The sequence below is a fragment of the Canis aureus genome, chromosome X, assembly GCF_053574225.1.
Source record: "Canis aureus isolate CA01 chromosome X, VMU_Caureus_v.1.0, whole genome shotgun sequence".
In the NCBI taxonomy this organism is placed as follows: Eukaryota; Metazoa; Chordata; class Mammalia; order Carnivora; family Canidae; genus Canis; species Canis aureus.
In genome coordinates, this window is record NC_135649.1 from 64,151,282 (window position 1) to 64,166,660 (window position 15,379).

General features: G+C 33.7%; 1 protein-coding gene across 9 annotated transcripts in view; it reads left to right on the forward strand.

Annotated features, from left to right (window-relative positions):
• Positions 1 to 15,379, forward strand: part of ATRX (ATRX chromatin remodeler) — a 328,475-nt gene that overhangs the window by 98,729 nt on the left and 214,367 nt on the right. For 6 of the 9 annotated variants that reach the window (XM_077888250.1, XM_077888255.1, XM_077888252.1 and 3 more), the window contains 4 exons: positions 4,143 to 4,198; positions 5,304 to 5,356; positions 6,356 to 6,480; positions 9,129 to 9,242. In XM_077888250.1, the coding sequence (XP_077744376.1) occupies positions 4,143 to 4,198; positions 5,304 to 5,356; positions 6,356 to 6,480; positions 9,129 to 9,242 (348 nt within the window). The remainder of the gene's footprint in view (positions 1 to 4,142; positions 4,199 to 5,303; positions 5,357 to 6,355; positions 6,481 to 9,128; positions 9,243 to 15,379) is intronic. The other 3 variants (XM_077888256.1, XM_077888258.1, XM_077888257.1) reach the window with 1 other exon arrangement.

Here is a 15,379-nt window from a genome sequence, read left to right on the forward strand (position 1 = left end):
CATATAGCTGCTCATAGTACGTTTTTAAGATCGTTTGCATTTCCTTGGTATTGTTTGTCATCTCTCTTGTTTCATTTGTGATTTTATTAATCTGTGTCTTTTTTCTTTTTAATAAGGCTGACTAAGGATTTATCTTATTAATTCTTTCAAAGAACCAACTCCTGGTTTTTTAAATCTGTTCCACAGTTCTTCTGGTCTCTATTTCATTGAGTTCTGCTAGAATCTTTATTAATTCTCTTCTTCTGCTGGGTGTAGGATCTATTTGCTGTTTTTTCTCCAGCTCCTTTAGGTGCAATGTTAGCTTTTGTATTTGAGTTCTTTCCATTTTTTGGATAGATGCTTGTATTGCGATGTATTTCCCCCTCAGGACTGCTTTTGCTGTATCCCAAGATTTTGAATGGTTGTATCTTCATTCTCATTCGTTTCCACGAAACTTTTTAATTCTTTTCTAATTTCCTGGTGACCCTTTCATCTTTTAGCAGGATGGTCCTTAACCTCCACGTGTTTGAAATCCTTCCAAACTTCTTCTTGTGATTTCGTTCTAGTTTCAAAGCATTATGATCTGAAAATATGCAGGGGACGATCCCAAACTTTTGGCATCGGTTAAGACCTGATTTGTGACCCAGTATGTGGTCTATTCTGGAGAATGTTCCATGTGCACTTGAGAAGAATGTGTATTCAGTTGAGTTTGGATGTAAAGTTCTGTAAATATCTGTGAAATCCATCTGGTCCAGTGTATCATTTAAAGCTCTTTTTTCTTTGGAGATGTTGTGCTTAGAAGTTCTGTGATTTGTAAAAAGTGCCATGTTGAAGTCTCCTACTATTTGTGTATTATTATCTAAGTATGTCTTTACTTTGTTTATTAATTGATATACTTGGCAACTCCCACATTAGGGGTATAAATCTTCATGATTGTTTGATCTTCTTGTTGGATATTCCCTTTAAGTATGATATAGTGTCTTTCTTCATCTCTTTCTACAGTCTTTCGTATAAACTTTAGTTTTTCTGATTTGAAGATTGCTACCCCAGCTCACTTTTGAGTACCAATTTGAATGGTAAATGGTTCTCTGCCCTTTTATATTCAGGCTAGGTGTCCCTGGGTCTAAAATGAGTGTCTTGTAGATAGCAAATAGATGGATTTTCCTTTTTTTATCCATTCTGATACCCTGCGTCTTTTCATGGGATCATATTTCCATTTACATTCAGATTAACTATTGAAATATATGAATTTAGTGTCATCATAATATGTATTTGGTCCCTGTTTTTTGGATTTATTTCTTTGCACTTACTCTTTCTTTTACAGGTTCCCTCTTAATCTTTATTGCAGAGCCAGTTTAGTGGTCACATATTCTTTCAGTTTCTGCCTATCTTGGAATCTCTTTTTTTTCTTGGAATCTCTTTATTTCTCCTTCTATTGTGAATGACAGCCTTGCTGCATAAAGTATTCTTGGCTTCATGTTCTTCTCATTTATTACCCTGAATACATCATGCCAGCCCTCTCTGGCCTGCCAGTCTGTGTGTAGAGGTCTTCTGTTAATCTGATATTTCTTCCCATATATGTTACGAATATCTTTTCTCTTGCTGCTTTCAGGATTGTCTGTTTATCTTTGGAATTTGCACGTTTCACTATCAGATGTCAAGTTGTCATTCTCCTTTTTTATTTATTTTATTTTATTTTATTTTTTTTTAAAGATTTATTTATTCATTCAGAGAGAGCGAAGACAGAGGCAGAGACACAGGTGGAGGGAGAAGCAGGCTCCATGCAGGAAGCCTGATGCGGGACTCGATCCCGGGTCTCCAGGATCACACCCCAGGCTGCAGGCGGCGCTAAACCGCTGCGCCCCCAGGGCTGCCCCATTCTCCTTTTTTAAAATATATTCGTAAATATTTTATTCTTTTTGATGCTAGTGTATATTGAATTGTTTTTTTTAATTTCATTTTTATGTGGTTATTTGTAAGTACATAAAAAATAGAATAGATTTAATAAAAATCTTTAGGGTGAACGGTTTTTATTGATTTTTTTGGGGTGTCCTCTCTGTTTGATTTGAAAGATAGTCCCTTTTGTTAAGGGTCTTTTAAAATATACTTGTTTTTTAAAAACCGGTTTAGGTTCTCAGAAAAGTTGAATGAAAAATAGAAGGATTTCCCATATCTTCCTCCCCACACATGCATAGCATCTCCCACCTTCGATAGGTTGCACCACAGCTGTATATTTGTTACCAATGATGACTGTACACTGAGAAGTCATTATCACACAGAACCCACATTTTGCCTTAGATTTCACTCTTGGTGTCATACATTCTAAGGATTTTTGACACATGTATCATGATATGGATCTTCCGTTATTTTATCATAAAGTTTCACTGCAGTAAAAATTCTATGTATCCATTCTTTTTTACCCCTTAGTTCCTGGCAACCACTGATGCTTTTAGTGTTCATGTAGTTTTGCCGTTTCCAAAATAATGTCATAATAGGTTTCCTTTCTCAGATTGGGTTCTTGGTAATATGTATTCAAGGTTCCTCAATCTCTCTTTATTGCTTCATAGCTTATGTTTTTTTAGTATTGAATAATACTACATTGTCTGGATGTACCAGGGTTACTTTATCCCATTCACCTTCTGAAGAAACGGTGGTTGTTTCCATATTTTGGCAGTTATGAATAAGGGTACTTACGAAAACATTTATATAAATAAAAAAGGTGTTTATGTAAAATTAAAGTGTTCAGAAGCATCTGTGTACAGGCTTTTCAATGGATTTAGTTTTCATCTTATTTGTGTAAATATCAAAGAATGTGATTGCTGGATCATATGGTAAGAGAATGGTTAATTTTTAAGAACCTGCTGAAATGTCTTTCAAAGTGGTTGTACCATTTTCCATTTTCAAAAACAGTTGAGTGAGAGTTCTATTGGTCCACATCCTCACCAACATTTGGTATTGTCATTGTTCTGCATTTGTCCATTGATTGTGTAGTGTTACCTGATTGTTTTAACTTCCAGTTCCATCATGACATGCATCTTCTCATATGTTAACTGTGTATTTCTGGTAAGATGTTTTCAGGTATTTTGCCCATTTCTAATCATGTTGTTTATTATTATTGAGTTCTTTGTATCTTTTAGATAGTAGTCCTTTATCAGATATGTCTTTTGTATTTATTTTCTCCCAGTTGGGGATAAAGACTTGTCTTTTATTCTGTTGAAGTTTGCTAGTACTTTGTTGAGGATTTCTCTGTCCATATTTGTGATTGAGTTCTTTAGATTTCTCTTTTTCTGGTTCCTTTACTGGTTTTGGTATGATATTGGTCTCCAAAATGTTAATTGGTGAATATCTCTCCTTTTTATAATAGAAGAGTTTGTGAAGAATTCTTTCTTTTGAATTTTGGTACATTTCAGTGGTGAAGCCATCTGGTCTTTTACTTTTCTTTGTGGGTATTTTTTTGATTACTAATTCAGTCTCTTCAGTTATACGTCTATTCTCACTGTGTACTTATTCTTTAGTCAGTTTTGTTAGAGTTTATTAATTTGTCTGTATTTTGTTATCTAATATTTTAGCATATAATTTTTCATGATATTCGTTTATAATCCATTTTTTTCTTTAGCTAATAAAGTCCCCTTTTTAATTTCTGATTCTAATAATTTGAATTTCGCTCTTTATTTTCTTGTCAGTCTAGCTTAAGGTTTGTCAATTTAATTCATCTTTTTAAAGAACTTTTAGTTTCAGTGATTTTTCTGTGTTTTTCTATTCTGTTTCATTAAATTTAGGTCTAATCTTAATTATTTCTTTCCCTCTGCTTCCTTTATGTTTAGTTTGCTATTACCTTTCTAGTGTCTTAGGTGAAGGGAATAAAATTTATTTAATATTATGATTGGATTTTTAGGCTAAATTTTCTTTTGAGAGAAAATACCTTAGAAAATTACAATAGGAAATATTTTGATACCAAACTACTATTTTTAGCAACTTAGTACTTTTGAAGAAGGGGGTTAGTGTGTCAAGGGAGAAAATTCTAAGAATATTTTAATGTGAGTAATGTATTATGAGTAGTTGTACTTCATAGACTGAAAAAATGGATTCATGGAGTTGTAGTTATTGGTGTTCTGTTTGATAATGTTTTGAAAAGATATATTTTTTATTTCTTCTCTTTTAAGAAAAAGTCGGTGGTTCTGGAAATAACTCAGATATGATGGAAAACAGCAAGGAAGAGGTAAGATTAATGTGAAACATTTAAAAGATTTATTAATTGCTAATAACCAACTAGAGTGTATGTTATCAGATTTTTTTTAAGATTTATTTATTGTTTTAAGAGAGCAAGTGAGTGCAGCAGGGAGGAGCAGAGAGAGAGGGAGAGAGCAGAAGCTGAGCATGGAGCCCAACTCTGGGCTGAGTCTCATGACCTTGAAATCATGACCTGAAACCAAAACCAAGACATGGACACTGAACTGACTGTACCACCCAGGCACCCCAGATTGCTTCTCTTTAATACATGCATGTGTTTAAGTTTACCGTTATGTCAAAACATTATGACACTTCATTTTGGGTGGGTGTTTTTTTTTTTAGAAGGTGTTCATTGTTTTTATTATTGTGTGGTTCACTTTAGCAATATACCTAAAGTCAGACAATTGAAGGCTTGCTAACAGATATTTGTTTGAACATAATTATATTGCTATAGTGGTGCCTAGGGTGATTGTTATGGGCATGACTCCATGGTTCTGAGATCTCTCAAAACTGGATATTTAGAGTATGTTAAGCATCATTATAGGAATCCATTCTAGTGTCCTTCACCTATGATACCCAGGCTTATGCTGTGGTTTTGTGATTCTTTCCACCTAGTGTAGAAATTTTAATCCAAAAAATATACTGAGTATATTGGCAAAATGAAGTTAAACATAGTATTTCAAAGCAAAGTGTAGAAGGTACTTTGTACTATATGTTAGGATAGAGAAAATGACAGTTTTTAGATCCTTAAAACTCCCTACATCCATTAGGATCAGATTACTTCTATACCTTTGTTTTATATTTGTTGCCTTGGACCAGGATATTGATACAGCAGTGCATCCTATCCTATACCACAAAATTCAACGGTAACAATTTAATTAAAAAAAAAAACAGGAAATTAATCTTAATTCAAGGAAGCCTGAGAATAAATGAGAATTGGTTTTTTTGAAGCTTCTTTTAAAAAATATTTTAGACATAAAAGTGATATCCCATTATATTACTATATCAGAGATATTGGTATAGGGAAATAGTTAATTGTAGGGATGTTTCTTTGAGAGCTGTATTAATTTTTTAAATTTATTTTTCACATTTAGGGAGCTAGCTCTTCGGAAAAATCCAAATCATCAGGATCATCACGATCAAAAAGGTTGGTTGATGTTGAAGGGAAAACATTTTCAGGTTGTTTTTTTTCCTAAGAATAATAATCTTTTATAAAATTCAAGCACCCTTGTTCTAACTTAGTAAACTATTTTATACAAACATACACATTACAAACTGGACAGTATAGTATAATGAATCCTCTTATATTCATCAGTTAACTTCAACAATTATTTATTCATTCTGACTTTGAATTTTACTGGAATTTTCCAAGGAGGATTTATTGTGCCTTAGTGGCCCTTGCAATATGTAGATCATTTTTTTTAGATCATATATATTCTCACAAAACGGACGGAGGGGAAAATGAAATGAATGCCTCCTGAGGCAATATGGGTTTTTAAGGATTATGTCAAATTGTCCAGGATGATGAGGAGGGGTAGCCATTTTACTTATGAGGAAGTTATAAGGAGATCATAGCATGGTAAAAATACTTCTCTTTGTTAAAATGTCAAAATGAATTGTACATAAGCACTGAAATGACTTCTAATCATACTTACAAAGCATAATATACTGTGAGGTATAGATTTTATTAGAAGTTTGCAGTTTATTCTATTGGGCATTTTTAAAAATTTTTAAGTAGGCTCCACACTCAGTGTGGGGCTTTAACTCACAACCTGGAGATTTAAGAGTCGGATGTTCTATTGACTGAGCCAGCCAGATGCCCTGGACATTTGTTGTTTCTTACCAGTGGGAATGTCTCTTAATAAACACAGCTTGCTTTATATTAACATCTCTAAAGTGGTGATTCTTAGAGAGGAGATCCCTTCATGATCCCCCACAGTAGCTTTTTCAGAGCGAACATACCCTGGTCCTACCCTAGACCTACTGAGACATAATTTTCAGTAATACGATACAGAAATATGTGTTTCTGTAGGTGAGTCTGATATGTATCTCTGGTTAAGAGCAACCATTCAATTTAAATATGTTCTTTGGTTCTTATTCCAATTGTCAGAAAGTCCGTAATTCTATGAACTTAATTCTTTCATAGGAAACCATCAGTTGTAACAAAGTATGTCGAATCTGATGATGAAAAACCTTTGGATGAAACTGTAAATGAAGATGCTTCTAATGAAAATTCAGAAAATGATATTACTATGCAAAGCTTGCCAAAAGGTAATGTGTGTTGATTTTTCATAGGAAGTTAAAGTTGAAATGTATTTTTAAATGTCATTATAAAATTGGAACTTGATTACTGTTAGCTGTGTGTAAAGGAACAAAACTAGCATTTTAATTGTAGTTGTCTGAAAATGTATTAGAATGGTAATGATAATGTGTGTTAGGAGGTTAAAAACTTAGTATATTTGCAGTCAGCTTTGATAAAGAACCAAACTTACTTTCTTTTTCCATTGGGTTTTAGAAAAGGGATTTAAGTTTCCAAATTATATTTGAATGTGGAAGTTTAGTATAAATGTTTATATTAAGTTTTGGTTCAGCAAATTTAAATATGCTTATTTTAGAGGAAAATATAATGAATATTCTGAAAACTTAAAATATTTAAATTCTGGTTTAATCTTATTGCATTCTTAAATTCTTTAAGACTAAAAGCTGAAGTTAATTATCAAAGATAGATTTAGATGTACTTCTTGTAATTATCTCTTTAAAATACCTTGTCACATGCCCTTCAACTGTTGTAGTTCTATCCTTAACCTCGTTAATTAGATTGGGGGAAAAAAGTCAAATGAAAATCTTTGATGTTTCATAGCCCAAGTCTGTGAGCAGTCTGATTATATGATAAGAGTAGTGATAAAAGTCTTTGTAATATCATGGTGTTTCAGAGTCAAAAGTTAAATTCTTTCTTTATTAATAATATATATGGAAGTATCTTAGCAGAATTTTCAAATTTATCCTTATAGATCATTTATAGTTAGTATTTACTAAACTTGGTTCTCTGTCTACATTTATATTTTTGTGACACATTTTGGAATATGAAAGTTTAAAAAAATGGGGGGAAGGAGCTTAAGACATTGCTTGACTAGGACCAATTAGGAGTTTTAGTAGAGGAAATATGAAATGAGGAAAAGGGATGAATGAGAGAAAGCAGAAAGATAGAAGGAAAATCAATGGGCCCACCATTTACTTGGCTTTTCAAATAATCCGTGACAATTTTATGCAATGGTTGGTGGCCAGGGGCAGAATCAACTATAATAAGGGAATGTGAGTCCTGTAGGAAGTGACTCATTTTGGATTGTTACATTCTCAGTGGTTGTCACTGCAAGTCCTTATGATGGTCACTGGGTGAGGCAAGATACAGGAATTCAGATCTTTCTTTTAATGAAACTGTGGAGAAAAGTAAGGGATGTTTCTAACCTGAATTAGTCATAACTCTCCCACCAAACCAAGAATAAACCCATTTCATAAGGTAGAATTTGGGTGATTATTATTACTATAATACTATCTTGAGTATATATAGGTACCAGGCTCTTAGAGAACTAACTCATTTAATTGTCAAAGCAATACTGTAAGGTAGTTATTGTTTCTACTTGTAGAAATAAAGGAACAAATTCAGACCTCAAGGCACTTTTCCAAGCTTTAAATTGAGAAACTAGGTCTGCCTGAATCCAAAGCCAGTGAGTGCTCTTTCCACTCTACTGCTTTGCTTCCATTTGGAGAAGAATCTTCAGAAATAATTCTTTTTGTTAATTATAAATCTTGAGCTTTCTCAAATGCTATGGCTTCTTTGAGAGTATATATGTGAAATGGTTGTTGTAAATAGTTTTTTTGTGTGTGTGTGTAGGTTATCTAAATTCGCCAGTTTGTAAAAACTCAGTCCTCTATATGCCTGCTTTCCCCTCCTTTTTTTCAGAGTCTCAGAAATACTTATAATTAGATGCTATACCTTGCCAAAAATCTGCTTGCTGAATAACATAGGCCCATGTTTCAGGGAGACCACCCCTGAAAACTATCAGGTTTTACTTTCTTAAGTGTTGCCAATAATGCCCAATTACTAAGCCCAGCAATGTAGGTAAATGTGAGACCTGGGTTCTTTTTACTATGCTCCTGCTTTATTTGCTCTTGAGAGATTATAATGAAAAATTAATAACCTGTCTTCTCCGTTCACATGTTTTATAACTAAGAAAGTAAATTCTTTCTAAATTTTTCCATAGAGACCAATAATCGATCTCATTCTGCAGTTTATTGTTAGAGCAGTTGGGCTTACATAGGCAATCTTTTGTTTAAGACTCTTTAAGGACTTTTCAGGTACTAAAAATTTGACACACTAGTTGGGAAATGCCTCAGAATAGGTATAGCATTAATAGCAGAATTAACTTCTCACATTGCCTCCCACTGTCTTCCCCCAAAGCAATATAAAAAACCCTTAAAAACCTTTTTATGAGCTTTGATTTGGATTATGATAAGAATAGGATGTCTTTTAAAAATTTTCCTTCGGGTACTTCTATTTTATAAACTTCTGGAACTTAGCATGGGTGTTCATACTCAAAACAGTTTTTGTGATAGGCACTATAAAAATTCATAACTGGGCTGAGGCTTTCTACTTTATTCAGACATTTCTGCTATAATCAGTTCATAATACCCCTATCCTATTTTTATTAGTTATATTTGAACAAGTAATCTGATTGCTGACACCTGGCCCTTTATTATTTCCCTGTTTTATTTATTCTTGAGAGGTCCTTATACAAGTAGTGAAAACTTGAAAGAAACAAAATTATGTACCAGCAATGTTGGCTTTATCTGAACTGAAGTCTTGTACTTCATTTGCACATTTAATATGTGTAATGGTTTTTTAAATGAAATCATTCTAGGTACAGTGATTGTACAACCAGAGCCAGTGCTGAATGAAGACAAAGATGATTTTAAAGGGCCTGAATTTAGAAGCAGAAGTAAAATGAAAACTGAAAATCTCAAAAAACGCGGAGGTAAATACAAGTGAAAATGAAAACATGAGTTTAAATTGCTGTTTATGACCATATTGGAAAATCTGATGTGCTTATTAAAAATACCTCCAGTTTTCTGCCCACTGTTTATTAAAAGCACTACTTAAAAATAACTTCAGTTTCTCTCTGAGCTCTGAAGCAGAAAAGGTTAAACTCTGTTTATCAAAATACCTTTGCCTTCAGTGGCTATATAGTTATCTCAAGAAGCTTAGCATTTCCTTCTTGCATATTAGTTCTGTAATGCTTATATAATGCCAAAATACCATGTGTTCCTTCTCACCCCAAAAGAATTTCAGATTTGGACAAAATCTTGCCTGTGGCTTTTGGGTAACTTTATATATATCTAGTACATTGTTTCACAGAGTTACCTGTGCATTAGTGTTATTTGGGGTGCTTGTTAAAAATGCAAGTCCCTTAACTCCACTAACAAATTAGAGTTTTTGGGGATGATGTTAAGAATGAGCCCCATTTTGTTCTTTTGTATGTTAAAGTTGGAGATCTACTGATGTAAGGATAATAACATAGAAATGAATAGGAAGGAGAAGGGAGCTAGAGCTAGTAACCTTCCTTCCACCTGTCTCAGCCATCTCTTCTTTTGTCTGTCTACCCCCACTTATACACACACTGTGTTGACTAATCATCTGTGGAAAGTTTGCATAAGGAGGATTCATTTAGAAATTTATAACAATGGAGTATATTTCCCATTTGTTTGTGTGTGATTTTTAAATAGTGCCTGTATATTTTCTGGGCAGATTTCCAGAGCCATAATCCATGACTATAAAAGGAACAGATCTCTAAAAAATAGAACATGCCACTAAATTTTAAAGTAGAAGTGTAATGGAAGCATGTCTATTTAATATTTATCATGTTACCTGTGTTTTATAGCATAGTACTTATATCAGTGAAATTTTGTGCAGATTTTTATTTCAGTGCTATATGATTATCTTTTTTATTTTTTTATTTATTTTTATTTATTTACTTTTTTTGCTATATGATTATCTTGATGGAAATAGAAAATATCTGTATTTGTTATATATATATTTTTGGATTAAATAACTCATTAGGTTGTTGGAGAAAAATCAAAGAAATGTTGTTTAGTCTTTTGTCCACAAGGGGGTGTTCTCCTTTCAAGCATATGGAAGATTTATGGAAAATGTAGTTCATACTAGGGAAACTGCCATTGCAGCAACAGAGCTCACCAAAGTTAAACAGTTCTCTTAAAAACAAGAGAATTAGCAAGTAGAAAGTGATGGTAGGGATCAGTAGCAAGAGTCTGGAGGACAGATCACTAAGTGTACTACATTGTATCAATATTAATATCTAAATGGAGTCTTTTGGAGAGGGACTCTGGTGCAGTCAGTATCTAGAATGTGTGTAAGGGCCAAAAGGAGAATGAAAAAAGAACCACAGTTGTTGGGGAAGGTACTCTTAGTGCCACTTAACTATGCTACTGGTATTTGGTCTGAGCTGATATATTTGGAACATTTTATTGAGTGTTTTGTGTAAGAATGTTTATATTGTGGTTAATGAGATATGTTTGTTTATAGCCATATAGTAGCATCTAAAATCTCTCATGTTAATCTTTGTTCTAATGATTTTCTACATCTTTAAACTGTCAGAAATCACACAGGAAATTTAACTGTCTTTACTTATATATAGTATGAATAAATTAGTGATCTGAGGTACTGAATTGCTAGTTAATATTCAAACTTCCTAGGAAAGTTAGTTCTTTTTTTAAAATTTAAATTCAATTAGCCAACATATAATACCTCATTAGTTTCAGATGTAGTGTTCAATAATTTATCAGTTGCGTATAACACCCAGTGCTCACTCATCACATCACTTGCCCTCCTTAATGCCCATCACCCCAGGAAAGTTAGTTCTGTGTTTGAAATTCTGTAATTTAGGAAACTACTAAGAAAGTAAACTATACATAAAATAATCTTGTATTGACTTAAAACAAAATTAAACATAAAGATACAGCTATATCCACCAATTCAGGAGCTACTTTAAAAAAAACACCACAGCCTATATGTATACAATGGAATATTACTCAGGCATTAGAAACAACAAATACCCACCATTTGCTTTGATATGGATGGAAGTGGAGGGTATTATGCTGAGTGAAATAAGTCAATCGGAGAAGGACAAACATTATACGGTCTCATTCATTTGGGGAATATAAAAAATAGTGAAAGGGAATGAAGGGGAAAGGAGAGAAAATGAGTGGGAAATATCGGAGAGGGAGACAGAACATGAGAGACTCCTAACTGGGAAATGAACAAGGAGTGGTAGAAAGGGAGGTGGGTGGGGGGTGGGGGTGACTGGGTGACGGGCACTGAAGGGTGCACTTGATGGGATGAGCACTGGGTGTTATGCTATATGTTGGTAAATTGAACTCCAATAAAAAAAAGAAACAAACAAAAAAACACCACAGCCTTTTGACAACCTTTTCCCCAGTTTGTTAGGAAGTGTATTTTACACCTAATTTTTCTATCTGGCACAATAATTTTATTTTAAATTCCAGTATAGCTAACAAACTGAGTTGTATTAGATTTAAGTGTACAGTTTAGTGTTTCAACAATTCCATACATCACACAGTGCTTATCTTGACAAGTGTGCTCCTTTATTCCCATTACTTATTTTACCCATCCCTGTACCCACCTCCCCTCTGGTAACCATCAGTTTTGTTATCTATAGCTAAGAGTCTGTTTCTTGGTTTATGTATCCCTTTTTTCTTTTGCTCATTTTTTCCCCTTAAATTCCACATATGAGTGAAATCATATGGTATTTGTTTTTCTCTGACTTATTATCCTTAGTATTATACTCTATAGCTCTAGCCATGTTGTTGCAAATGGCAAGATTTCATTATTTTTTATGGCTGATAATATTCCATTGTGTATATATACACCATATCTTCTTTATCCATTCATCTTTCAGTGAATACTTGGGATGCTTACATAATTTGGCTGTTGTTGTAAATATTGCTTCTATAAACATGTGCATGTGTCCCTTTGAATTAGTGTTTTTGTATTTTGGGGGCTAATACCCGTAGTGCAATTCCTAGATCATACCTCTGTTTTTTACTTTTTGAGTAATCCAGAGTGGCTGCATCAGTTGACATTCCCACCGATAGTGCAAGAAGGTTCCTTTTTTCTCCACGTCTTTGTCAATACTTGTTTTTAATTTTCTTTTTTTTTTAAATATTTTGTCTGACAGAGAGGAGTGTGTGCAAGCACAAGCAGGGATAGTGGCAGGAAGAGGGAGAGGGTGAAGAAGAACCCCTGCTGAGCAGGGAGCCTGCCATGTGGCTCAATCCCAGGACCCTGGGGTCATGATCTGAGCTGAAGGCAGACACTTAACCAACTAGCCACTCAGGCGCCCCATCAACACTTGTTTTTCTTACTTCAGCTGTTCTGATAGGTGTGATGTGATATCTCTTTGTGAGGTGATATCTCTTGTATTTATGATTTGCATTTCCCTGATAATGGCTGATATTGAGGATCTTTTCATGTGTCTGTTGGCCATCTGTTGTTTTCTTTGGAGGAATGTCTGTTTATGTTCTCTGCCCATTTTTAATTGGATTGTTCATTTTTTAAGTGTTGGATTCTATCAATTCTTTATATATTTTCGATACTAACCCTTTATCAGATATCATTTGCAAATATCTTCTTCCATTCTGTAGGTTGCCTTTTAGTTTTGTTGATTGTTTCTTCACTGTGCAGGGAAGCCTTTTATTTTGGTGTTATCCCAATAGTTTATTTTTGCTTTTATTGCCCTTGCCAGGCGACAAATCTAGAAAAGTGTTATGATGGCTGGTGTCAAGACATTACTGCCTGTGCTCTCTTCTAGAATTTTCTTTATTAAAGATTTTATTTTTAAGTAAGCTTTACACCCAACACAGGGCTCAAACTCACAATTCTGAGATTGAGGGTCACATGCTCCACTGGCTGAGCCAATCAGGTGTCCCTCTTCTAGGATTTTTATGGTTTTAGGTCTCACATTTAGGCATTTAATCCATTTTGAGTTTATTTTTGTGTACAGTGAAATAAAATGGTCTAGTTTCATTCTTTTGGATGTAGCTATCACGTTTTCCCAGCACCATTTGTTGAAGAGATTTCTTTCTTTCTTTCTTTCTTTCTTTCTTTCTTTCTTTCTTTCTTTCTTTCTTTCTTTCTTTTTCTTTTCTTTCTTTCTTTTCTTTCTTTCTTTCTCCTTCCTTCCTTCTTCCCTCCCTCCCTCCCTTCTCTCTCTCTCTCTTTCTTCCTTCCTTCCTTCCTTCCTTCCTTCTTTCTTTTTTCTTTTCTTTTCTTTTCTTTCTTTTCTTTTTTCTTTTCTTTTCTTTTCTTTTCTTTTCTTTTCTTTTCTTTTCTTTTCTTTTCCTTCTTTCTTTCTTTTCTTTTTTTCTTTTCTTTTCTTTTCTTTCTTTTGTTGAGACTGTCTTTTTCCCCACTAGATAGTGTTTCTTGCTTTGTCAAAGATTGACTATATAATTATGGTCTGTCTTCTGGGTTTTCTCTTTTCTTCTATTGATCTTTGTGTCTGTTTTTCTGCCAGTACCATGCTGTTTTGATTACCACAGCTTTGTAAATAATTTAAGTCTGGAATTGTGTTACCTTCAGCTTTGGTTTTCATTTTCAAGATTGGTTTGGCTATTTGGGGGTCTTTGTGATTCCATATCAACTTTAGGATTGTTCTAGCTCTGTGAAAAAATGCTGTTTGTATTTTTTAAGGATTGCATTAAATGTGTAAATTGCTTTGAGTAGTTATAGACATTTTAATAATACTTGTTCTTGCAATCCATTAGAATGGAATGTCTTCATTTCTTTGTGTCATCTTCAGTTTTTTATATTAATATTTTATAGAATTTTCTCTTTGGATCTGTTAAAATGTGTTGAACTCCTATGAAGATGCCTCTTCCATTTATACACTATATTATAATCATTAAGATATCTCACAACTAAAAATAAAAATGTAAAGTGTATATATGTAGAAACAAATACATAAAATAACATTACACCATTATTCAATATTGGCTTCACATCCCACTTAAATATTGGTTCAGTCTTACTTCTCCATTTCCTCCTCCTCCTCTCCATTTTTAAAAAATTTATTTATTTATTCATGAGAGACACACAGAGAGAAGCAGAGACATAGACAGAGAAGCAGGCTCCATGCAGGGAGCCCGATGCGGAACTTGATCCCGGGACTCCAGGATCACGCCCTGGGCCAAAGGCAGGCACCCAATCGCTAAGCCACCTAGGCTTTCCCTCCTATCCCTCTAATAATGAATATTTTGAAGTTTCTGTGCATGTGTATGTTTTTATATTTTTCTTACACATGTTTATTCATAAAGCATTTATTGTTCACTTAAAATATACAAAGTAGTATCCTGTGTTTATTCTTTTCAACATTTCACATTCAGCATTGCTTTTGAAGTGTGTCCATCTCAGTGAAGGTACGTCTGGTTTTTTATTTTCCACTGCTATGTAGAATTTTGTTAAATGAGTAAACTGTCCATTTCCCAAATGGAAGTTATTTCCAATTTTTTGTTTTCAAAGTTTTCCGTTTTCCTACTTAGTGTGCAATGAATACCGTGTATATGATTTTTTGTGCATATGTGGGAGAAATTCTCCAAAGGATCACTTAGTTTTGTTTAGTTTTTGATATATTGCAAAAGTGCATAAAATAAGCTTAATATTTATTATGTTAACATTGGATGAACATTCATAGTCTAGCTTTTGTCTTGTTAGTGTATCTTAATGCAGTCACTATTGAAATGAAGCACACTATGCATTTGTTTCTGTTAAAACAAATACAGAATATATGAGTACTCAAGATCAAACATTAGTATGGGACAGTATAATAATAAAATACTAGAAACTTATATAGTGAGTCTTCAAATTCTCCATATTGTCCTGAAAAGTATGATGGTGCTGTTAAAACTCATAAAACTTTTTTAACTTCTGCAAATAGGAATATTTGTCATAATGTTTGGGTCCGTGGTGCTTTGGACCTAAAGAATAAGAAAAAAACAAAATAGAAAATTGAAAGGGGGCAGCCCCGGTGGCTCAGCAGTTTAGCGCCGCCTACAGCTCAGGGCGTGATACTGGAGACCC